Source organism: Neomonachus schauinslandi, chromosome 1, assembly GCF_002201575.2.
Source record: "Neomonachus schauinslandi chromosome 1, ASM220157v2, whole genome shotgun sequence".
Taxonomy (NCBI): domain Eukaryota; kingdom Metazoa; phylum Chordata; class Mammalia; order Carnivora; family Phocidae; genus Neomonachus; species Neomonachus schauinslandi.
The window spans coordinates 132,168,022-132,195,236 of NC_058403.1; the positions used below are offsets into that span (position 1 = coordinate 132,168,022).

The following is a 27,215-nucleotide window of genomic DNA, read 5'->3' on the forward strand; positions in this document are numbered from 1 at the left end:
AATACACACACTTGCTTTGTAGATGTGTACATTTGTACGCCATTAATGATAAATTTTCTGGCATATGACAGTAAAGTGTCATATTCTAACAAGATGGGTTCAGTTTAACAATTTTATAATAGATGGAAGTAACATGTGTTGAGGAAGGACCCCTTTTCCAAATTGACAAACTCTTGGGATGAGCAAGCATCACTGAGTATGAAAAACCAGCTCCAGGCTTTCATGTAACTTAGATTCTCAAATAGTGAAAGCAATTAAAAGGCCTCAATGTGCTGCACTCAAAATCACTAAAAACAGACCAATACCTAGACACAATGTGAAAAATATTTTTTGACTCTTATTTTGAAATAGTTATAGATTCACAGGAATTAGCAAGGATAGTAGAAAGAGAAAAAGAGGTCCCAATTGTTCACAACAGTTACATCTTATATAAGTATAGTATAATACAAAACCAGGGAATTGGCACTGGTACAATATGTAGGTATAGATTTATGCCATTTTATCACATGGATAGATTGGTGTGACTACCACCATAATCAAGATATATGACCACTTTATCACTACAAATATCTCTCCCTTGCTACCCTTATATAGTCATACTCACCTCCTACCCTCCACCATCCCTAACTCCTGACTACTGCTAATCTGTCCTTCATCTCCAACATTTAGAGAATGTTACATAAATAGAATCATAGAAACATCTATTTGTGACCTTTTGAGATTAGCTTTTTTCACTGAATATAATGCCCTGGAGGTCCATCCAAGTTGCTGCATACATCAATAGTTTGCTTCTTTTTATTCCTGAGTGGTATAGCAGGATATATTTAAATATTCACTGATTGAGGGATATTTTGTTTCCAGTTCTTGGCTAATACAAATAAAGCTGCTATGAACAATTGTGCACATGTTTTTGTGTGGACATACGTTTTCACTTCTCTGGGATAATTGCCCAAGAATGCAATGGCTGGTTTGTATGTTTAAGTATATATTTAGTTCGTATTTTTGTTTTTCAAGAAACTGCCAAACTATTTTTCAGAGTGACTGTTTCATGTTACATTTCCATCAGCAATGGGTGAAACATCCATTTCTCCACATCCTCACCAGCAATTGATATTGTCACTGTCTTTCATTTTAGCTGTTCTAGTAGGTGTATAATGATATCTCATTTTATCTCAATTTCCTTTTCCCTAATGGCTAATGATGTTGAACATCTTTTCACATGATTATTTGACATTTTTATGTCCTCTTTAGTGAAATGTCTTTTTATGTGTTTTGCTCATTCTCTAATTAGATTGTTTGGATTTCATGATGTTGAGTTTTGAGAGTTCTTTACATATTCTAGGTATGTAGTCAGTTCTTTGTCAGTGATTTGGAAATATTTTCTCCCAGCCCATAATTTCTACTATAAATGTGCTAGTTTTGAAGCTTACATATATTATTAAAATTCAATAATAACCACAGCAATTGTTTTGAACCAAGACCAACAAAAGATTTTTGGGGGGAGGAGAGTGGTTTTTTTTTTTTTAAGATTTTATTTATTTATTTGACAGAAAGAGAGAGAGAGAGAACAAGCAGGAGGAGCAGCAAGCAGAGGGAGAGGGAGAAGCAGGCTCCCTACTGATCAGGGAGCCAGATGTGGGGCTTGATCCCAGGACCCTGAGATCATGACCTGAGCCGAAGGCAGACATGTAACCTACTCAGCCACCCAGGTGCCCCAAGAGGAGAGTGTTTTGTCACTAAAATTACTTAACATGCCTTCACATGGGGATGAAAAGCTGACCAAAGGTAGTTGGATTTATTATTGTTTTCAAATTGTCTGTAGACAACACTCCTTGTCTACACTTGGTTTGCTCTGCTCCTCCTACCCTGTCCTGGTATTCCACAGCTCCAATAGCCTGAGAGATTAGCAGGCTTTGTGACACTCTCAGAGTATGAAAATTCACGTAGAGGATTATACAGTTCATCATATGGAAAATCATAAAGTATTTAACCCTTAGATGTCTCTTGAAAAAAATTACTTGAAGATGCATCCCAGCCAATAGAAATGATCCAGATTATAAATTTAAAAATGCAGAAGTTACAAATTTGTGTCTTTCCTTAACCAGTTTGGACCAGTGATATGTTAGTCCAGAAGAATTCTTCAGTCCAGGGAGTAAGTCAGACCCCATAACAATTCACTACATTTTTCTTCTTTCGCTTCTAATCATTTCTGGTAACTATTTTGTTCTGGTGCACGTCATTACCCTGCAGTTCAAATGTTAACTCTCACCATGTCAGATCACCATTTAAACACCAACGAGTTGTGTTTATTCTGACCTGGTGACGAGTGGTTAAGCTCCAACACTGCTGATGTAGGTCGGGATGGAGATTGCAGGACATTTATTAGGGAATTCTCTCAGGAACAATGCTTGAATAAAGGAAGAGAAGAGAGGGCAGAGCTGAGGGGGAAGATGGGGAGCAGTGCAGCTGCCACAAGGTGTTCTGCAGACTCTCAAGTTCACCACTAGCTAAAACCTGTGCCCTTGGAGTTGGGCAGGAGGGGGACCACCCATTACACTCCCATATTGACTGGTTATTGAATGCAAGCTGCTCTGGGAATGGGTGTCACTTTGATCAAGGTCACTTTCTATAGCTGGGAGCAGTTCCAGAGTGGTCTGACGACTGAGGTGGGGGCTCTGGGCAGGCACACTCCCAGCAACTGCAGACTTAACGCCTTTTAATTTAGAGGGGGCATCTGGGCAGTATGGTGCAACATGCGCTACATCTCTGCTACCAGAATCACTGACTTTTTTCATTTCCCATCACAGAAGCAAGGCTTAATTAATGGCCAATGACCATGTGCATTACAAACCTTTTAAAAATGGTTCTATATATATATATATTTAAAATTCATATTTTTCCATTTTATTTTTTTATCTTACGTTTTTATTTTAATTTCAGTTAGTTAACATTCAGTGTTATATTTGTTTCAGATGTACAATATGTCTTTGAACAGCTCCATACATCACCCAGAGTTCATCACAATAAGTGCCCTCCTTAATCCCCATCACCTATTTCACCCATCCCACCCTCCACCTCCCCTCTGATAATCATCAAATGGTAACATTCCTATTTAATGCACTGAGTTAAAGACTTATTTTTCTTAATTGGGTAAAGCTAAGTATCCAGTCCCACGTCCATTGACAGATATTTTCCCCTTCAGCCCTCTTCATTTCTAGGATCTGTGATTATTCCTGTATTAATTATTTTTAAGGTTAGTTTACATAGTTTGAGGTCAGTAATATTTTTTAAAAAGCCTAGAACAAAATCAAAGAATAAAATCACCAGAATTTAACTTATTTCTGGAAGATGGTGTTAGGAAAGACATTCATTTCCTGCATTATGCTGTTCTACATTTCTAAATTTTATAAAATGTACATATGTTAGTTTCTGATATTCAAGGAACAAATGTGTATTACTATATAATTGCAATTGAGTTTATAAAAAAAATAAATGCAATACAAATTTGGAAGAAAATGCAGAAAACCCTTGATGAGGAAAACAACTAGGCATTCTTCATTTTTAAAATTTTTCTGTATTTTCCAAGTGAAACTTCTTTTTTTTTTAAAGATTTTATTTATATATTTGAGAGAGAGCATAAGAGGGGGGAGGGTCAGAGGGAGAAGCAGACTCCCTGCTGAGCAGGGAGCCCGATGTGGGACTCGATCCCAGGACTCCAGGATCATGACCTGAGCTGAAGGCAGTCGCTTAACCAACTGAGCCACCCAGGCGCCCTCCAAGTGAAACTTCTAATGTCACCCATTAAGTAGGAGTTTTCCCTTGGTTACTGCTAGATTCTCTATCAAGTTAAAGAAGATTCCTCCTATTGCAGCTTATTATAAAGTTTTCTTTAAAAAATAAGAATATTTGTTGTTATATTTTTAAAAATTATATTTATTGAGGGGCACTTGGGTGGCTCAACTAGTTAAGCATCTGACTCTTGATCTCAGCTCAGGTCTTGATCTCATGGTCGTGAGTTCAAGCCCCATGGTGGGCTCCATGCTGGGTGTGGAGCTTACTTAAAAAAAAAAAAGTATTTATTGAGATGATACTATGTCTTTTCTTCTTTATAAATCTGCTGAATAAAGATCCCTAAGTTGGAACCATGTTGGCATAAATGCCACATGAGCATGGTATATTTTCTTTTAATACACTTCTATAGGCAGTTTACTAATGTTCTATTTAGGATTCTTGGATTTTTATTCAGAGTAGTCTATACTTATCTTTTTGTATTATACTCATCCAGGATTGGAATCAGAGTTTTCCAGACTTGTAGATTAAATTCAGAAATTTTCAGGGTTTTTTTGTTTTCCAAAGCTTTAAAAGAATTATTTGTTCCTTCAAAGGTTAATAACACAGACTTTTTTTTTTTTAAAGATTTATTTATTTGACAGAGAGCGACATAGCGAGAGAGGGAACACAAGCAGAGGGAGTGGGAGAGGGAGAAGCAGGCTTCTCACTGAACAAGGAGCCCGATATGGGGCTCGATCCCAGGACCCTGGGACCATGACCTGAGCCAAAGGCAGACACTTAACAACTGAGCTACCCAGGCACCCCAATAACATGGCCTTTTAAAACTCTCTGGAATAGCTTTAGTGGAGAGTGACAAGCAGTCTGGGTGAGAGGGTCTCTTTCTCAACTTCCTTCCAAAGTTATTGGTTGGTTCAGGGTGATTATTGTTTTGGGGACCTATTGTGGTGATTGACTACACTTACCCCAAAGTACTTTTTTTAATCTAGAAGACTGTGTTGATATAATTTTTCACAAATCTCACAATTTTTAAGGTCTTCTAAACTCTTGTACTTTAAAAATTCCTAATATTGTTGAATTGTCTGAATTTTTTTTCCCTGAATACAATTGCCAAAACTTAATTTTTTTGTCTTCCTTTGTTTTTATAGATCATATATTTTTAACTTTGTTTTCTATTTCACTTATTTCTACTTTTATTTCTATATCCTTCTAGTTTACTCTTATTTGGCTTTCTCTTTGTAAATAATTATATTTTGTGTCCTGAAGAAAAGTTCTACATATTTTACATTTTAAATATTTATTTTGCTTTATGTACTGGATATTTTTATATAATAACTTTTAGAACACATGTACTTTAAGTATTAATTTTCCTCTGATCCATCTTCACTCACATTCATTGGGTTTGGATATCAAATACTCTTGGTAACATTGTTTATTTATTATTTTTTTAAAGATTTATTTATTTATTTGAGGGGAGAGGGGCAGTGGGAAAGGGAGAAAGAATTTGAAGCAGACTGCACTCTGAGCGCAGAGCCCAACGTGGGGCTCAGTCCCACAACCCTGAGATCATGACCTGACTTGAAACCAAGAGTCAGATGCTTAACTGAGCCACCCAGGTGCCCCAACATTGTTTATTTTTTATTTATTTTTTTAAAGGTTTTATTTATTTATTTGACAGAGAGAGACAGCGAGAGAGGGAACACAAGCAGGGGGAGTGGGAGAGGGAGAAGCAGGCTTCCCGCCGAGCAGGGAGCCTGATGCGGGGCTCTATCCCAGGACCCTGGGATCATGACTTGAGCCGAAGGCAGACGCTTAACGACTGAGCCACTTAGGCGCTCCACCAAGATTATTTTTTAAAACAATATTTGTTCACTTCCAAAAGTCTGTAAGTTCAGTTACTAATTTCTTTTAAAATCAAGAGTTATATAGGATTTTAAAAAAATCCAAATGATGAGAGTTAGAAATAGGTGGAAGGTTTTTTTATGCACATGACTTCTACATTTTAGGATACTTTAGAAATTGTCTTTGCAGAACAAAATCAATTGTTGTGAATGTTCCACAAGCATGTGAAAATAATGGGCATTCCATGTTGGATGGAACCATAGATATATGTTCATTAACTATAGATTAATTAATATAAATAAGTAAAATATAAATAAATAAATTATAAATAAATACAGAAAATAAATACTAAATAATTAAATTTCTCTATAATTTTAATTTATTGCCACCATGATCTATCAATTTTTGAGACAGTGAAATTATTTCACTCTGATTTTAGTTTTTAAGATTTCTTTGTGGTTTTTAACCATTTTTCGCTTTCAACATTATAGAATTTAAAGCATAAAAATTCATGATTTTTTTATGTTTTTCTTATAATTTTTTAAATAAGGGGGAGTTTTGTGTTTTTTTTGTTTTTTTTTTTAGCCATCTTAAACCAGAAGTCTCTGCCTTACTATCTAAATGGGAATACATATATGCTCGAATATAAACCAATATATTATAAAAGTATTTTACAACGTAAAAGGAGATGTGAGGAGAAGTGGGAAGGACATGGAGCCTAAAAGTGACAACTAAGGAGGTGTGTGTTCCAGTGTGTGTCTTTCGTGATGCAAAGGAAAGAGCAAAATGGGAGAAAAGACAGCAGAGGAAATAATGCCTATCTAGGAGATAGACCCATTCTGACCCAACTGGATGACACAGGGAGGTGAGAACATCTCATTAGAGGCTACTGCCTAGCTGTCCATAATCTATGGTGAGGTGGAAAGAACACAAGATTTCAAGGAAGATCATTCAGGATTCAAATATTAATCAGTCCACCCATTTTGAATTTGGGCAAGTCACAGGATTTCTCTGACCTTTCATTTGCTTTGCAATAAATCGAAAAATTGATGCCTTACGAAGTGAGGATGAAATGAGAACCAAGACAACATTCCTAGCCTGATGCCTAGAACATGAGAGGGGTTAAGGGAATATTGCTAATACATAATGTTTTGTTGAGAAGGCCTAACTCCCTGGAGTGTAAACGTAACTTTTAATTTTTTTCCTTGAAGTTATCGGTATTGCTCGGTATTGCTCAGTAACTGAAATTGCTTCGTGATCGTACTGCTTACAGACATAGTACCTCCTCCCCTTATATGTTACTCATTTACCTTTTTTGAGCTGATGATGATGTACAGGTCACTGGAATCTTCATCTTCTTCCTTTTGTTAGTTCACTACTGTTTTCATTTTCCTTCTGCCTTAGCACTCATATATCATCATTTTATTTTATTTTATTTTTTTTAAAGATTTTATGTATTTATTTGAGAGAGAGAATGAGGAAGAGAGCACATGAGAGGGGAGAGGGTCAGAGGGAGAAGCAGACTCCCTGCCGAGCAGGGAGCCCCGATGCGGGACTCGATCCCGGGACTCCAGGATCATGACCTGAGCCGAAGGCAGTCGCTTAACCAACTGAGCCACCCAGGCGCCCTCATATATCATCATTTTAAAGTCTCTTGTGCATAGACCCTAAACTCTCTTGCATCTCCATATTTTCTCTATATCCATCTGACAAAGCTGCAAACTCAAAAGGACCAACAATACGTTTTCTTTGGCCTAAACACAAGTGGCTGTGAACTGCTGGTATAATACTTATGTTAGGGAGGATAGGAATCACTCTAAATTTATTTTTAGCAGACTCAAATGGGGCAAATTCCCCAACAAATTTATCACTTTCCTTACTGGGCTTGACAGCCCATCCTCTACAACAAATATTTCAAGCATTCCTTCTTGTCTTCAAACTACCAGCTCCTACTAATTACCCCTCATCCTCAGCATTTGACTTCACTGCCAAAGTCAGTGAGAACAAAAAGGAACAGAGAAATAAAGAAAGGGAGAAGAAAAGAAGGAAAGGCTAGGGGAGGGGAGAGAGGAGGGGGCACCGGGGGAAGAGGAGGGGAGGGAGGGAAGAAAAAGGAAGAAAGAAAGAAAGAATCTCTCAGACAGGAGCTATTTCATCTTCCTGCCATGAAACCTGTATGTTCACCTCCATATATATGCAATCAGTGTCCTCCTTCCTTCCTATTAAAAGAGAGGGATGGGGTGTCTCTTCCAGCTGAGGAGAATCACTCAAAGTGAGGTGTGCAGACACCATGGCCTCTCTCTTTCTTGGACCCTTCTTCTCCCTCAGATTCTCTGACACCACAACTATCCTTTCCCTCCTTTTTGTATTTCTCTTTTTCAAGCTCTTTTTAGGCTCACAGTCGGCCCATCATGTTTTGGAGGGCCTAGATTTTCTCCTGTCGCTGTCTTGCAAGATAATTTCATAATCTATTAAGTGACAAAGACATGCAGCTTTTCTCTAAATATATTTCGAACATGTCAGCCATGTCCCACCTTCACTGCTAGGGCCTGTTTCCACAGACCTCCTAAAATCGCTGCCTGGGTGATTCCTAATGACCTCTATTGACTCTAATCACTTTCCTCACTGCAGGTTAATGTGTTATTTTGAAAACTCAAATTTTCTTGTGGCATTTGAACGCTTAAAACCTTGCTATGGTTTCAGTGCCAGAACTGTTAACTATCCCCCAGAACTCATCCATTAATAATAGAACCCTCTCCAGCTTACAACAGAGATTCAACAGGGAACAAGGTTGCCCAGCTAGTGGCTCTCTTTCCTCGCCTCTTTGTAGCCAGGTGTGGCTAATACGGGGTGAGTAAAGGATGGGAGTGACTTCTGGCTCCTCACAGAAAGCTTCATGCCTTCTACTTACTTCCTCTTCCTGTTCCCCCACGGGAGCTGCCTTGGACTCAGAGATGGAGGCCGCTAGTGAAGGATGGCAGAGCTGCTCCACCACTTTAGTGTGTTCTCCTCTGCTGTATTACAGGAAAGAAGAGAGTGAGACAGACACACAGACCCACACATAGAAAGAGAGAGAGTCATTTTCTTATTCAAGAGAGTCATTCAAGCCTAAGCTGCTCCCTGATTAATACTTTTACCATTGCACTTAGGGTAAAAAACAAAATTCTTAATGTGGCCTCAGAGGCCCTGGGTGATGGGTGATCTGTCTACCTCCTCATTTCCCCCTTTACTTCCTTTTCTCCTGTTCTCCCTATGCCAACTCTCCTGGACTTCTTTCAGTTTTTCAGGGATGCTGAGCTCTTTTATGCCCAAAACCCTCATACATTTTATTTGCTCTGTCAGAAATGTTCCTCCCTCTGCTACCCCTCACCTTGTTTTATTAACAAATAATCCTTTTTCAGATTTTAACCCTAAGTCATTTTTCTTAAGCAATTGATTACCACCCCCCAACCTGGCCACCACACCAAAGAATTGAGTCAGTTCCCACAGTTAAGTGATCTGATACCACTTTAGTCTTATCTTTTATTTGTTGTGAAATATTTTTTATTAAAAAATACAATATATATAATATATGTATAAGTTAGTTTCCTGGATCCACTTTTTTTTTCTTTTTTTTTTAACATTTTATATATTTGAGAGAGAGAGAGAAAACACAAGCGGGAGGGAAGAGGGAGAGGGAGAGAAAACCTGAAGCATACTCTACACTGAGCCTGGAGCCCGACTTGGGACTCGATCTCATGACCCTGAGATCGTGACCTGAGTTGAAACCAGGAGTCAGATGTTTAACTGACTGCACTGCTCAGGTGCCCCCTGGATCCAATTATAACACACATGTATGTGTGTTGATTATGTGTAGTTTTACAGCACATACATTCCCCTAAACCTATGTTACTTAGTTTTGCATGTGTGTGAACACTATAAATATGTTGCCTTGTTGTCTGTGTTCTATTCCCTGCTTTTGTACTCATTATTATGTTTTCGAGATATTTCTATGCTAACAGGTGGACACTATTTCATTCATTTTCCATTTATTTCCACATATGTCCATTAATAGAATTTTAATATTCTATGTCATAACTCTACCACAGTTTGTTTATACATCTTTTTGTCTATGAACATTTGGCTTATTCTAGTTATATGCACAAACACACATGTCTGTGTTACACATATATATGTTTATGTGTTTGTGTATATGTGCAACTTACAAATATTGCTGTCATGAGTACTTTATATATATTTTATATATATTCCCTATTCTAGTTGTGATTTCTTTTTTTTTTTTTTTCAGTCAGGAGCCATCAACCCAGGAGCATTTTATTTATTTTTTTTTAAAGATTTTTTATTTATTTATTTGAGAGAGAGAATGAGAGAGAGAGAGCACATGAGAGGGGGGAGGGTCAGAGGGAGAAGCAGACTCCCTGCTGAGCAAGGAGCCCGATATGGGACTCGATCCCGGGACTCCAGGATCATGACCTGAGCCGAAGGCAGTCGCTTAACCGACTGAGCCACCCAGGCGCCCCAACCCAGGAGCATTTTAAATTCATTTCTCTGCTTGGGAGATTTTATTTTATTTTAGTTGCTTTATTTATTTTCTTCTTCAGTGTAAAAAGGGGGTTTTATTAACGCACAGGAACAGGACCTGTGGGCAGAAAGAACTTCCGCTGCTTGGGAGATTTTTAGATTGCATAGGTAGAATGATTTTCAACTTCAATCCTGCACAAGGATTAGACTGTAATGAAAAGTTTTCAAGGAAGACTTCTTCTTTTCTTCCATTTAGAGCCAAGATCAAGACAGATAAGTTTTTTTTTTTTTTTTTGGATATTTCCCTTTGAGGGACCCTTTTTTAAGCCTATAAAATTGCTGTTGTTTCCTTTGGAAAATCTCAACTATTAATTAGATTTCTCCACTGAAGGGAATTGGCTTATTATCTGTCATTAATGTCTCCAATCTGGTCCATTTGGTAGTCACCATTGTAATTCCACCTGGCATTTTGATACCAGCTGATACAGCAGAAGCAGCCCACTGGCCTTTCCCACTATATTCCTGTAGACATTGTTTTAAAACTCTTGCAGTTTTCATATTTAAATATATTCAAATTTACTCCCTGCTGGATTAATAATTACATTTTCAAATACAGTGTTCAAGAGTTCTGTGTAGACCGAAAACATGAACACACAAACACATGATCTTAACCTTTAACAGTATAACAACATGTGCTTGTCGAGCCATGAGTTTCAAAAAAAAAGTGCCCCTTTTGATGTTCTGTTTTGTGTTTCTTAATATGTGTTTAGTGATTCAAGCCTATAGTAATGTATCATATTTTATTTTAAACATTCTTTCAAAATAAGAGGCAAAACATGAACAATTTAAAAAACAAAACAAAACCAGGTAACATCAGATTAGACTTTTGCAGGGAATAAAACACCCGACTTTCTGGTCGTTAAAAGCATGCCAGGATAGAGTGGGAATTGGTTGTGGTTAAAACCCTTGAAAGACTTGGAGTCCAAGCTCAGATGGGTCGGGACAACCATCCACATTAGTCTAAGTGACACTCAACACCAGGCAGTTTTCCTGCTCCATGCTCCGTGTGGGAGGAGTAGGGACTTTCAATCAGTCAGGCTTCACATCTTGCCTCTGTTCCTTACTAGCTGCGTGATCCTAGTAAGCCTTTCCGTTTTCTCGTCTGTAAATGGAGGATATTAAAACTAATCTCACTGGATATTCATAAGGATTAATTGAAATAATCAATAGAACAAAGCCAGGCACACAATAGCTATCAATAATAGTTATATGGTTTCCCCATGGTAGCAACCAAACCACATCATTTTTATGACAGAGAAAAATCAAAGAGCCTTTGTAATGCTATAGAGATTGGATGATGAAGCTTAAGTAAATAATAGTTTTTAATTTTTATATTTTGCAGCCACTGTAACATAGATACAATTTATTTAGGATGAAATTGTATGTTGATTGACTGACCAAATAAAGACAAAGTGTTTCTTAATGTCATATAACATGTTTTTTTCCTCCTGGACAGTAGCCCTTTGGGAAGAAAATAAAATAGCTGGATATATACCTCATTTTACTGAAATAGAGTCCAATTGGATTAAAGATTTAAATGCCAAAAATAAAAAAGACATAAAGATGTCGGAAGAAAGCATGCATAGATTTTTTTAAAACAATTTTTTAGTGATGGCAGTTTGGCTATATGCAGGACATAAGGTTTAGACACCACAATGGGTACATCATTAAATCTGACAACATAAAAATTAAAAATTTCTATACTGAATAAGTAAAATTCAAAGACAAGTAACAAAATGGGAGCGCTGTTGGCAGCACATATAAGAAAATGGCAATTAGTACACAAAGAGCTCTTACAAATAAATAAAAAAATACTAATGTAACTTTAATATTGACAAAAATAATATGAATAGACTTCATAAAAATAAATGCAAATAGTGTGCATATTTAGAATGATTTACAAGTTACGTTGATGTGAAAAAAAGATTAAATAAAGAGTTTTTATGGGGCGCCTGGGTGGCTCAGTCGGTTAAGTGGTTAAGTGCCTGCCTTCTGCTCAGGTCGTGATCCTGGGGTCCTGGGATTTAGCCATGTCAGGTTCCCTGCTCCACGGGGAGTCTGCTTCTCCCGCTCTCCCTTCCCCTCCCCCCGCTCATGTTCTCTCTCTCATGCTCTCTCAAATAAATAAATAAATAAAATCTTTGGAAAAAAAGAGGTTTTCTTGGAAGCTTCCATTTACACAAAGAAGAATAAATATAAATGTTGATATAGCGTATATATTAGATATTTTTCTGGAAAAGTATCAGGAAAAAATATTGGGAGCTGAATTAGGGATATGAATGTGGAATAGCAGGAAGATAGGAGTAATATTTTTTTGACTTTTGATTTAATGTTTTTCTGAACTGTTTGAAATTTCTTCTATGCTACTGTATGTTTTACTGTAATTTAAAAAATTAATGCAGCTAATATGATGACAAAAATATATAAACTGTAAAGGACTAAAATTAAATAAATGTCATTAGGAGCTCACAGATAATTTTAAGTGCTGAAAAACGTGTACTATGTGTCTTGAAAAGGAACTGTCAAAGCTTGACTTTCTTAGGATGAAATGATGCATTCATTGGTGCTTAATGAGTTTTATTTTCCCCCAGACAAAGCCAAAGGAAGATCAAGAGCAGGGACCCACTTTGACTCAGCCCGGAGACGGAGCCGAGCGGTCCTTTATCACATCTCTGGGCACCTGCAAAGAAGAGAAAAGAACAAATTGAAAATAAATAATGTAGGTGGTATGTGAGTACACTATGAATGTTAGAGCTTCCCCTGGTGCCAATATTTGATTCACTAAAGAAAGGCTCCAATTACTCATTTATTGGTTTTCCTAGATTTTTTTGCACTTTGGTTTGTGCTTTCCTATAAAGAATAAACTAGAAAAGGTCAGCAATCATGAAGCATTTCTGCAATAAAAGTGCTTAATCGTAGTGTTATCACAGCACAGAGATTAGAATATTACTGTAGTCAGTACAATATGGTACAGGGGACACTGTGAATGGTGACATACTGGTTACATTTTATGAACAAGATGATGCACCAAGTTCTATTACACATTCATAGTTTGTTGGTTAAAATTTCTCAAATTTAATTTTAGTTCCATCTATTTTGCATTTTATCTAATTTCACTTAATGCTTTTATCCAGGAGGACCATGAACAAATCAAAGTCATTACTCCGTTTAAAAATTCACATCTTATACAAAATAGAGTTGGAAATGTCACACAACGGAACATTGGATTTGAAATTCTCTGCCTTATATCATATGGTTTTGTCAAAAGTTGCACTCCTAGTAAATGACAGTTAGGGCTACTTTCTGAAATCTGGTACTTGTCTGTCAAAAGCCACAGCAAATAACTGTGCTTCAAAAAGGTGATCCTTTGCAGAGTTTTACATTACACACATCTTACAGGATTTCACATGAATTTTATAATTAGTTCTTAGCACTGAGAGATGTCACTGAGAAACCCAGAACTCTTGTCTGTTTAGTTATAGATATTTAGAGATACTTTTTCAAATGATGGTAATATAATTAACGTGCATTGTGGAGTCTTCAGAACGTAACATCTTTGTGGGATGTGTGACTATGGGTGGTAGATACAAATACTCAGGGCCTAATTTACCAGCGACATTAGAAAAAGTCACATCAAGGGTTGTAGAGGGGAGGGGGGTGGGAGGATGGGTTAGCCTGGTGGTGGGTATTGAGGAGGGCACGTTCTGCATGGAGCACTGGGTGTTATGCACAAACAATGAATCATGGAACACTTCATCTAAAACTAATGATGTAATGTATAGGGATTAACATAAGAATAAAAAAAATTTTAAAAATTTAAAAAAAAAGATGTTCTATACTGAGATTAACGGTATACAATAAAGTATATTGGTCATAAAATTAAACATTTTGAAAAAGCAAAAAAAAAGAAAAAGAAAAAGTCACATCAAACAGACAGAGCTATTTTGGAATCAATCCAAGATCCAGAAGTTCTGGGAGTTAGGGACACAAGGGGTTTCTTTGGCATCTTACTTTCTACATAGGAAGCTGGAGACTAGCTAATACGCATGTGCTGTAAAACAGCCATGTATCAGACATACAAAGTATCCGCTTCTCTGTAGTGAACAAAGAAAGATGCCTGAGCCAAGGCCGAGGGGGAGATCTGACAAGAAAGTTCTGCAAAGCTAGCTCTGCTGCAGTGTGATTTCTTTCTGGAAACCAGAACAGGCTGCTTTGATCCGTTTGTGCTCTAGGACCATCACCCATGCAGGTGCCAATCTGCCAGGCACCACCATTAAGAGCCACACACCGCTTATTTTGGCCTGACTTAGTATAAAGATTTTCTGGGGATACCTGTGCCTTGGTGTCCACTGATTTGCTGAGAGTCCAGGGATAGACTTGAAAGAGTGCACACCTCTTGATCTATGCCTCCTTCCACTGGTTCCTATTTACAACTCCCTTCAGTTACTAAGCTAGCCTTAGTGACATTAAACAAGTTCCAGGAAGAAACAAAGGTAACCGCATCTGGGCTTGATTCTATGCAGGTCAACCAACAAAGCACCTAAACAAATATTAGCCAGAGATTCTATAATGCTGAAAGCTGACACTGTCTTCTACCCTTTAGTTGAAAATCATTTAAACATAGCAAGTATTACTAAGCTTCAAAATGTGTTTGCTGAACATGCTGTTTTTCCCTTTAGATCCAACAAAGTACAGAACAGTACTTAAAAATCTAATTTAAAAAATCATAATTCCCACTGCTTAGCTAATTTGCTAAATTGCCAACCATTTAAAAAATATAAACATGGGAGGGGGGAACATTAAAATAATACCTAGAAAGTAAGGATGTCTAATCAATGAAATGATTCCAACATACATGTAATATCTTACTTCTAAAAGTAATGTGTAAACTCAGGACTGGCCCTGTTCTCTTTCTCTTTTCAAGGAGAACAGAGTAGAATGGCTAAAGACAGCAGGAAGAGAGAAGGAAGAAGAGGAAAAAATGATCTGGATCGTTTATCAGCTGAACAATCTATTTTGGGGGAATTCTGGTTATAATAACATTTACACACAAATTCTCAATATTTTTACAACTCTTTCCTATTTACAAATTCCTTTTACTTACATCATATTATTTGATTTTTATAGTAAGCCAGTACTAGATATGATTTTTTATTAATTCCATTTTAATGATGGAGAAGAACTTATTCAAGATCTCAAAAGTAGAAGCAGGATGTGGGATCCCACTGTGAATCTTCTGACTCAAAGCCATGGTGCTTTGATACAGTTCTGTGGAATAGGAATATATGATTCAACCATAGGCCAATGAACCCATCAGGCCATTAGCCAGGTTTGAGAATCAGTATGTAACACCTTTGAGTCCTGGCTCTGACTGCCTGGTACATCTTAGAAAAGGCACTTAATTTCTGCTTTCTTTGATTTGTTACTGTATTATACGACCATGTGAGCATGCAAGTGTCTCTAACGCAAGGAAATGTAAAGATCACATGAGCTCCTTGGGAGCTTGAAAGGAGAGTGCTTTAAATGCCCGATTATTACCAGCTGGATACCAGTGGTCCTCAAAAGGCAAGGCAAACGCTTTCCTGGGACTTGGTGCAGTGATTATAGAAATATTTTCCCATCTCTTTACTCATTCAAAAGTTAGTTTCAAAGAAAAGTTACAAAAATGGTTTAGGAAACAGTTATCTTAGTTAGGCTTTGGCTTTAATCATTGTGTTTCAATAATTCGTAGAGGTTAAAGAGCTAAAACACCATTGGTACTAAAGAATATGCTTCGAAATTAATAAATAATATATAACTAAAATTGAGAATCATTGCTTGCATTTTTCCTTAGGCAAACCCTGTGTTTCAGGGTTATAAATAATAGACCTGTTTTCCCCCAACTTGCTAAAAGCATACTTTCCAATTATAAGAAATTTTCTTCCATTCAAAAGGTTTTTTATAAAACTGCGAATCTGGTGTAAGAGGAGAGGAGCAATTATTTTTTTACTCAGGTCAACATGTCACAATGTGCAGGATTTGAGTTAAAAAACCCTTCACAATTGAAGCCTAATCTGAGGTATAATGAATTCTTAGTATCTTTTAAAATAATTTTAAGGAATATGTTTTAAGTACCCTATAAAAATGAAATGGTGTGAATTATTTTCTGACTTGTGGAGAAAACTGATATATTGCTGACTTTTTGTGCCAGCCGCACTAATGCTTTGTGTAATCAGCATAATCCAAAGAAAATACTTCCTGAGTTTTCCTAATCCTCTCCCCCAGAGCTGGCATCTCCCTCAAACAAGGTAAAGTTTTAATCTCTATAATATGATAGCAAAAGACTTACTCAGACAGAAATTGAGGTATTCCTCCATGGCTTTTCTACTAATGTCTTATATTTGAAAAAAAATTTATATAAGAATCCATCATGTCCTTCCGTAAGCAGAAGTACTTATCAACCTTCAGGTGATTGATACTTACCGACCCTAACTCTCTCTTCTCCTATGCACCTACCTAAACCTTTATGAGAAGCCCAACAGATACGTCATCTTCCTCTTCCCAGTTTTGTGCCAAAGTGACTTTGTTTTACACCCTTTACATTTGTTTCCGGAAACCAGAGAATGAGGCAGAATAGGCAGGTCAAGTTCCAAGGAATTAAATGGAACAGAGATGCAGTGGCAGATGGGCATCCAAAGAACCTTCTGGAAGTAGTGAAGTAGTCCCTCGCCATGAAATCCTGGCATTATGAGGCGCCTGTGTGGGTTGAGTGAGAATATTAACAGGAAGTAGAAACGTGTTGGGAATGCCTACCAAGGGGAAAGGTAAGACAGGGGGTGCATTACTATGAAGGTAGCAAAAATATTTGGTCACTGATAGTTACCACTAAAGAGCTAAGTATTCCTGATGCCTCTGACCTTTCTTGAATCCTCAAGTACTTCAGGAATCCCTGAACATTCCACATGAATTTGCCCTTTCTTCAATTGCTGAAACAAGAAAACACACTGTGACCTGCAAGTCACATGTATTCCAAAACTTTTAACTGTTCACTTCATTCAGCTTAACTTTCAAATTTAAATTTCCATTACCAATCTTGTATTTCTCATTAATTGAGGTCAAAGCAAGGTCTGCAAGTATCTGGTCATAGGCTTGTCAAATTTCTACACATGCTATTGTTGGGCCTCCCTTTGTCTCATAGCAATAAAGAATTGTTCATCAATTTGGGACTGCCTTCAAAGTGAAGTGCTTTTGCAGTTATAAAACTCCAGCTATTCTTCTGCATTTAATCGGCTGCACAGTGAACACTGACTTTCTCCTCCTATGACTTGAATAACTCTTAATAGCTATTAACCATAGAATGTTGACCATACATCTCTATATCCTTTCTGGGAAGAAAAATGGTAACTTTGCTACTATTAGAAGAATTTCAGGTCAAATATACCCTTTAGATAAGGACGGTCATCTCAAAACTACAAGTATATGGAATGTCCCCATGACAATAGGAATATGAATGCATCTTTGTGTTTCCAGTGTGTATAGGATTATACTTGCCACTGTGGATGTTTATAGGTGACATTTTAGGTAATGATCTTTTTGCTCTTGACGAACAAAGTCTGGATTATTCACTTAACATTCATGACTAAATTCTGCATATTCCTGTTACTTATAACAAAGGTCTTTGCCCAATTTTAGTATGTACATCTCTACTTTTTGCATCACCAACTTCTCAAAGTCACTTGTAAAATACGTTGGCATTGTGTGTCTGAATGATCCTCCTCACAGAAGGGTGTTTAAGGCTGTGTGATCCTTGCTTCTAATGTTGTGTCTCCCTTCTCTCCTTTTTGTCTTTATCCACAGAATGTTTTTGTAGATAAACCAGCATTTCCGGAGTATAAAGTTTCGGATGCAAAAAAGTCCAAATTCATACTTTTGCATTTTAGCACTTTTAAAGCCGGCTGGGACTGGCTTATTCTGTTGGCGACGTTTTATGTTGCCGTGACTGTACCTTACAACGTTTGCTTTATTGGCAATGATGACCTGTCCACGACTCGGAGCACAACAGTCAGTGACATTGCAGTGGAGATTCTTTTTATTATAGGTAAGAACCACCGGCTGCTTTCCTAGAGGATTTGCATAGAGGAAGTAAGTGTGTTCCAGATTTTTCTGACATGAATTTGAACTAAGATCCATTTGCATGGGCATGACTAAGCCTCTGATGCAAATTTTGGAGAAGCACATATTTGGATTTCTGAAAATTGCCTCTTCCAGCTTTCTCACTGTTCCTTTAGTCAAACAGATCTAAACCCATGTTTTGTGTTTCTATCCTTGTTTTGTCAAAAATAGGCTAAAAAAGACTTAATGGCTATTTTGTTGGTACTCTCGCATCCATCACGATCTTAATTGCACAGGGTCAAAGAGGGGGCTTGGCAAGAACCTATCAGTGGTCTGATAATGGTCCAGTCTTGGGCTTGATTCTCCATCCCCTTCCATGCCTTTCTGGCATGTTGGTGGCTGTTACCACAGGTGGCCTGGTTGCAGAAGCAAAGGATTACATAAGCCTTCCAGTCAATCAAGAGAAGCAGGGAGTATCCGATTTTAACTTAAAAAGAGGCCCCAAGGGATGCTTGCTAAAAATATTTATCTCTAGAATATTGGGAACCTCAGCTGAAGCTGTCTGTGCTCCACTCTCATAAGCCTCTTCCTATTTCCCTGTCCCTTAAATCTTCATCTGTTTAGACCAAAGCCTAGCTCTTTCTTGTTCCTTCTAAGACAAATCCTAGATCTCCATTAAGGCTTTGATTGACTCCCCGTAGAGGGGTGTGTGTGTGTGTGTGTGTGTGTGTGTGTGTGTGTGTGTGTGCGTGTTTTAGATTCGCAGGAAATTGCAAAGGTAGTACAGAAATGTCCCTTGTCCCTTTCATCTACCCCTGTGGAGTTCTTGACCATCATTGGTAACCTTGATGCCTGCTTCTTTACCTAGTCATGGTGATATAGGGCAACATCCTTATTGTAAAGATGAAAAAATGTTCGGAAAATGTTTTCAAGCATGTAGGTGAACAAAGGAATGAGAAATGGATCTTAAAAGTTCAAAGAAAGAAAATAAATGAGGCAAATCCAACCCTTATTTCAGTGGTGATGGTACTTTTTTTCTCTGTGGAGCTGGTAAAGCTTTGAGGCCAGAGTGGGTTCTCTAACTGAATGTCAGCACATTTTCTCTGGATGAGTTTGTAGGCTCTTGGTGTGGCTTTGGCACCACTATTACCATTGCATTGACTGGGAACCTCCCTCCAAGCTGTTAGGACCCCGGCTCCCACCCCAAAAATGGTGGCTGTAGTATGTGTAGACCACTAGATGGCAATGTTGTCTACTTGGGTAGCTCGGCAAGGCTACAAAGTCAAGGAAATAGATCTTTACTTTTTTTTTTTTTTTAACTTAAACCATTCTTCATCGGAAAGGTATAACCGTAGTAAAGGGATATAAAATCACTGGCAAATGGCAAATAACAACATTCCAGCTTGGGAACAAATTGGGTGTATCCATAGGCCAATCCACTGTGGTTTTATATCTTTTTCTTTGCTAACCTTCCACGTCTTCTCCTACCCACCCATGACACACGCATAAATTAGCTCTCTAAAAAGACTCCCTGTGACCCGTTCAAAGTTCTCAAGAACATGAACAGTCACTCAACATGTCTATTATGCCTGAGTATCTACTTAACAAATATTTCATATCATTATTAATAATAATATTATTATTTACAACTCTGTCATTGGGACACGGTTATATCTTGAACTTTCCACTCTTTCTTGTTCTTAGATATTTGAAAATCTAAGGGCTTAGAAGCCACTTCTGTACTACATGCTCACTGGCAGATGATGACACTTGACACTCAGAACTGTCACTTACGAGAAAGAAGTTTTATACAATTTGGGGGGGGGGTTGAGTTGGTTGGTTGACTTTTTTTTTTTTTAAGGCTGCTTTCTTCTACTAAACCAAGGGAGTCTGGCTTGCCCCCCGCCAGTTGCCCCTAAATCTTCTGTGTTCTTTGTGACTGACATTTCTGCTATGTTGGGGCAGCAAGAGGTTCCTCTAGGTAGGCAATACCCACTCCTTATGAGCAGCATGACAAAGAAATGGAAATTCACTCCTGTTTTTATGCAGCTTACCTTCTATAAAGATTACTTCAGAATTTGAGATTTTGGCTGCCAACAGTTTTAGAGTGATCCCAGCCTGGAATCCCTTCTTGACTTGTGTGTGGCAAAATCTGTATGTATATTTAACATGTTTCTTTTCTATTTGTAAAATAGTGTTATTAAACTGGCATCTTATAATCAACTGGGTCAGAACTGTTAAAGAGTAGTTTAAAAAGAGGCTTGGGAAGGAAAGGCTTTCGTACAGCAAAACATGATGCTTTCCAAACATTTTCTTATTTGAACCACTCTATATAAATGTAAGGGGATGTGATTATTTTCTAAATGGGGAAAATGAAGTGTTCCGTGAAACAAGAACATATAGTCAAAATGAAACTTGGAAGATAATATATCTCTTTTGGTGATTCAAAATGCTCATTAGCTTTATAAATTCTCTGAGAAATTCAATGATAAAGAAATGTTTAACTGTGATTAATCCAGCACCTCCTAAAGTTATTTTTACCTCTGAACTCATTCTTCTCCAGGCCACTTAGTAGTACTCTTTTGAGAAGACTGACTTAAAAATATTCTTCCCTGATAAATTCACAGTAAAGTATCTGAGTGTTATTATGCTAGTCAAACTATAAATATGAATGGTAAACTTGAATCTCTCCTAACTACTCTCTTAATCTTAAAATAAATTGCTTTGTAAACCACATTAATTCTTTAGGATCAATAGGGCGCAAGGTTTGACTGTAAGTTACAAAGTGGTTATAAAATTACTTTAAGTTTGAAAATCATCATGTATAATTTAGCTGCTGACTCAAAGCCTTACAGAAACTTACAATGAGAAGTGACCTACTAATAATTTATCTAATCTAGTCTTTCTTACTTTATGGGTGGGAAACTGAGCCCTAGTGATATGCCCAGGCCCTAGAACTAATTCGTGGCACACTCAGATCTCCTGGTAATCGGATCAGGTTTCTTAAAGGTTGATAACCAATATGATTCCATTTTCTGAAAAATTCTACTCAACTTGCTTTCTTTTATTTATAGCAATGGGACAGAAAATGAGAGAAAGAAGTGCCAACTTCCTTCTCTTTCTTCCATGAATGCAGAAATCAATAGTTTTAATCTCTGAAATCTTGGTGGCAAAAATTGTGGTATGCCCATAGGTCCAATAATCACCCCATTTCCTTATCAAAAACCCAAAGAACCCAATTTTGTGCAGGCAGCAGGATCCCAGACCCGGGAATGAATTAGGAGAATTCCAAGCCAGTGGTAATTCCTGTCCCCTTAGCCAGTTTCAGGTGTAGGGGTAAGTATGTGAACAGTTATATCCAATAGAATATATAGAGATTGTTTCAATGAGATCTTTTGGAAATTATTTTTCCCCTGAAAAAAGAAGAGAGACATATGGGGGAAAATATTTGTGTCCCTATTCCTTTCTTTCCCCTAGGATGTGTGGATGGAAGGGTATGAGGTACTAATTACTGCAGCCATCTTTAAACACGAGGAGAGACATAGGGGAGATGATGTGGACTCCTGGTTGAGTGATATAACGATGTTCTTATTATTGGGGCCACTGTTAATTGGATATTTTGTTATTGATAGCTATATTATTCTAAATTTTTTTAAAAACCACTGCTCTGTCATCTGTGAACCCTTGCACTGAGCCATTTCAGAGGTTCAATGATAAATCCTTTCCAGAGGAACAGAATGCTCTTTCTTTTGTCATTCCGCTGTGAGCCTATCTAGGATGCGGTTTGCACATACTTCTTATTAGCTGTTATAATCACGAAGGCCTAGAATCATAGACCATGCCATAAAGCTCTAACTCTGACTTGGTTTCTCTAAGAATCCTCAGAAAGGTCAAAGGAAACATGGTATGTAATTGTACTTTCTGTTAACTCTATATTCCCCTTAGTCAGAAAAGGACAGTGGAGAGTCATGTGGGAGAAATGGCAGTCATACACTGTGTAGACCATACATTGTGTAGATCATACATTGTGTAGACCATGAACATCTAGCATCCTTACTACCAGCTACGCACCACCAGTGCTCCCCAGTTCATATGACAACCTAAACACCCCATACATATTCAAAAGGTATTTTTTCCTCAATGTCATGGTTTTAAGGTTATGCTTTGTGCTGATTTAGGTAGTTCTATTTCACTGGTTCTCGGTGGGAAACATTTTAGAAATATGCAGGTTTGACTTTAATTCATTAATCAGCACTACCATCATCTGGTGTTTAATGCTTTTAGATCACAATTTACTTACCTACAAATGACTTTACCCCAACTAATGAACAGAACTCCTCTGCAGGTAGTTTATCTTGTGAGCATATATTTATATTTTCATTTCTGGTTATTTTATTTTTTTTCCTTCATAATGCCTTATTAGTTCATGCTTCTATTCATTCACATGTCACCAAATTTTGCTATCTCAGAATCTTTATTTCCTCCTATCATTTAATTATTATTATAACCTTGTGACATACTTAAAGCAGGTGTATCTGTTTATACATAGGAAGGAAAAGAGAGAAAACAGTAAGCAGTTTATCCAAGATCTGGCTGATTACTGACCAAGCTAGGACTAAAACCCTAAACTCACTTGTATGATAGGTAGTAGCATTATTGTGAGGAGTTAGTGAGGTTATTGTATCAAGAAATAAGTTTACTCACTGTTTAATCAATACTGATAAGTATTGTCAATAATGTCACCAAGACTCTTGTCTCTTCAGTTTGTTTTAATATCCACTATTTTTCAGAAAACAAGCACTCTTTAATACAAACTGAAAGTTCAGCTAATCGTGGCAGTAAGGTAGACCAGAATATTCCACATCCCTTAGCTTTCAGGAACACGAGTGTCTGGGGACTTATTTACCACTTAAAGGATCTAAGGCTTTTATAGCTACTTCTACAGATTTGCCTTAGCATCCTTTTAGAAAAGCTACGAGAAGATCTCTCACATCTACTGAAGTCAGGCATCCTTTATCTGGCATGCATTACAATGACCACAAATAATATTAGAGGCCATCATTCCAGGTGCATCTCCCATCCAATCTTCCATCAGCACTTGTAGGAACACGGAAAAAAGCTGACCTTCATGTCAGCTCCTCGTCCTTTCTCCTGCCCTGCTCTGATGAAGCCTGAAAGGCGCTAGCTAGGCTTCCAGTAACAGTCGAGAAGGAAGTCATTAGCTAAAGGCTTAATCACTAGCTTTAGAGTAATGGATTATCCTACCTGATGAGACTTCTCTCTGTTCAACAAATTCATAATTTTACTGGGTCTGTATTCAATTTCTTCTTTTTTAAAAGATTTATTTATTTATGTGAGGAGAGAGAGAGAGAGCTCGCGTGCAGGGGGAAGCCAGAGGGAGAGGGAGAGAGGGTCTTTTGAGCAGACTCCATGCCTGAGTGCAGAGCCCAAAGGCAGGGCTCGATCTCATGACCCAGAGATCACAACCTGAGCTGAAACCAAGAGTCGGATGCCCAACTGACTGCCACGCAGGCGCTCCTGTGTTCAATTTCTACTGATATTTATAGATACATGTTTGTTTTATAAAACTTTTTCCCAAATCCTGTCTTTGTTGTGCATAATCTTTATGAATATGCCTTTTCCCATTAAATGTGTAAGTGAAGAGTAATGTTCTTATACCATTCAACTGCAGTTTGTTACTCTCCGATAGAAATTCAAGCTTCAAAAGAAATACTTTAATTCTTGGGGCACCTGGGTGGCTCAATCAGTTAAGTGTCTGCCTTCCGCTTAGGGTGTGATCCCAGGGTCCTGGGATGGAGCCGAGGGTCAGGATCCCTGCTGAGCAGGGAGTCAGCTTCTCCCTCTCCCTCTGCCTCTCTCCCCGACTTGTGTGCTCTCTCTCTTTCTCAAATAAATAAATAAAATCTTAAAAAAAAAGAAATACTTTAATTCTTTCAGCATTCTTGGGTGTCTTTTTCTGTTAGGATAAAATATATAAACTCCAGTGGAAACTGAAAGACTATAGACATTTTATTGCTACTTCATTGCATAAGCAAAGCCCAACTTAGTCATTTTCCTGAAAAATTGCAAACAAAGATATGTCATTTTCCCATTTAGTCAGATGACTAATATTAAAGATACAGACGTGAATACTGAAGGGAAAGATTTCTAACAATAAATAAAGTTGAAATTTTGTGGTGATGAGGGAATTCAAATAAATCTTACCACCAAATGCTTTGGGCATCCTGGTATTCCCAGACTACATATTTGGAAGGCTTAAGTTAGCATTCATTCGTCTCTTAGTATTTGAGTCCCTCCTTCTTTTTCCTCTCTCCCTCCATCTGCCCCATTCTTCCTCTCCTGCCCTCATGTACATTTTTCTCTTGTTCTCCCTCTTCCTTTCAAATGGAAACCTGCACACCTGTATACCCCTATATCTGCACCCCCATATCCCTACCCTTCACATTGATCTTGGATTGAGTAATAGGGTCTCTTAATAAGTGGAACTCAAGATGGCATTCATAGACATGGCTCAGATTTGAGCCATGTGGACATTTTTAGGTATTTTTGTCTCATGTGGGCATTTTTAACCCGACTACAAGAATATCCCAATTTCTACATTCCCAGATAATACATTTGGAGTACTGAATGAATGGAATGTGTTGTATTGAGCATTAACCATTGACTGGACATGAATCAGTACCCACTTGGCTACTGACCAGCTATTTTCTGGTGAATAAATTTAAACCTGAGGATACAGCAATAATTAACATTAACAACAACCAAAAAAACCCAGAAAACTACTCTGCCACTTCAGATTCCCACAGAAGTGTAACATACCCACTGTCTTATCTCAAAAGTGAAAAGACTTTGATTGTCAGAATGCCTTGGGGAAAAAAAGAGTGCATTGAACAGTAAGGTACTATTTTCATTATTGTTATTAGGGGCTCCCAAATAGGTTGACTTGAAAGTACCTACTCAAACACTTAAGCAAAGTCTAAAATTGCATTTATTTTTGCAAATAAACTGTCAGTTTCATTGTTCCTTCTTTAGGCTTTTCAGAATAAATAAACCTAAAAATTTCTTTAGGGGTAGTTCGTCTTTTGGGTATGGATGGTTTGCATCATTTTATGATTGAATTATATGGAAAGGTTTTAAAGTTCATGTAAAATGGGCATGTAGGTAGGTAGTTTTTCAACCCTGGCACTATTGACATTTAGACCATGTTAATTACATAAATTTTAAAATAGAAGGAGTAAAGAAAACAAACCAGTCACCCCCATCCCAGCACAACTGCTGCTTCCACATTAATCTTTCTGGTTGTTGTTTTCCCTACTTATTTTCATGTGATTGTGATCACAGTCTACACAAATTTTGGTGACTTTTTTTTTTCCACATAAGATTTTAATGTACATATTTCTCTGTGTTTTTTAAGTATTTATAAACATTTAATAGTTTCATAATATTCCATTATATAAATGAATTATTCTGTTTACTTAACCATGTCTTAATTGTTACACATTTAAGATGATTTTTTTTGCTACTTAAAAAATTATAATGAGCATCTATGTGAAAAATATATTTATTCACTAACTAAACAAATACATATTGAATGTCTATGGTTTGCCATGCAGTGTTTTAGTTGGTAGAGATAGAATAGAAAAACAAATCAGATCTTTGCTTTTATAGGATTTATATTCCAATAGAGATAAACAGGAACCAAAACAAATAAATAAAATGTATAACATGTGAGATAGTGGTGAGTTGCACAGAGAATAGTAAAGCAGAGAAGGGAAAAGAAATGGGTTGCAATCCTAAATGAAGTGGTCAGGGATGTGAATTAAGAACATGACATTTAAATAAAGACAGAAGGGAAGCAAGGAAACGATCAACTGTATGTCTCGATGAAGAATATTCCAAGGAAAGAGATCATCAAATGCATTTAGAATTATTTTAAGGGGTGGAATTATTGGACCAAAAAATATGAACATATACAGCTTATAACATATTTTCAGAGTTTCATTTCTTAATCACATTATCCTTAGAGCATTTATTGGTCAGTAAAGCTCTAGTTGAAATACAATTTGTTCATGCTAATATTTTTTTATAGCAATAGCTATTGTGCAAAGTTATAGGCACATGTCACTTTCTGAATTTGTTTTACTACTAAACAGTCATTTCATTTAATGGAGTAATTCAGATAAAAGTGTTATTTATATTGCATCATAATTATTTCTTTCTTTCTATTTTTTTTCTTTAGGAGATTAGATATATATGGAAAATAGAGTTGTATTTGCCTGACAAATACAAAACTTATTACATGATGTACCTGAATCCATTATGTTTATATCTGAAATGTTTGTGAGGTGGTAGATTTGGAGGAAAATTGTCTTAGCGCGTCTGAGAATGATGCTGCCCTGTGACTTACATATTACTGTCAATAGACTATGAGAAGGAGCACGTGCTCATAAAATATGAAACAATAGTGCTTATTTTGAACAAGGCAAGGAAATTAAAAATGGAATATTACTAAATTTAGAAACCCAGAGGAAAATTGTGAGTTCTTGATTTAGAAACTTATTGCAGACTAACAAGGGATTTTTTTCCATTTGCCTCTTACCAAACATGAACTCTGCTAGGTCATTCTCTCCTTTGCCCACTTTTTCAAGTATGTTTCCTTCCAGTATAAAAAAATCATACTCCCTAAGTAAAAATGACATTATTTATATGGTTTATATTTCCCATTTCATCCCATGCATTTTGCATTTGCCATTGAAATAATCTCCTCTCCAATTATGCCAATAGTTTTAAGATAAAATAAATACATAATTTTTAAAGCAAATATATATTGAATATATTGAAAAGTTGTTTAAATATTTTATTTGATTTTTTAAAAGATTTATTTATAGAGA

General features: G+C 37.0%; 1 protein-coding gene across 1 annotated transcript in view; it reads left to right on the top strand.

The window, feature by feature from the left end:
* The window catches only part of KCNH8 (potassium voltage-gated channel subfamily H member 8), a 353,747-nt gene that overhangs the window by 185,776 nt on the left and 140,756 nt on the right, over window positions 1–27,215 (top strand). Inside the window, exons 4-5 of the mRNA XM_021678799.1 lie at window positions 12,804–12,931; window positions 18,049–18,289. Coding sequence (XP_021534474.1) covers window positions 12,804–12,931; window positions 18,049–18,289 — 369 coding nt within the window. The remainder of the gene's footprint in view (window positions 1–12,803; window positions 12,932–18,048; window positions 18,290–27,215) is intronic.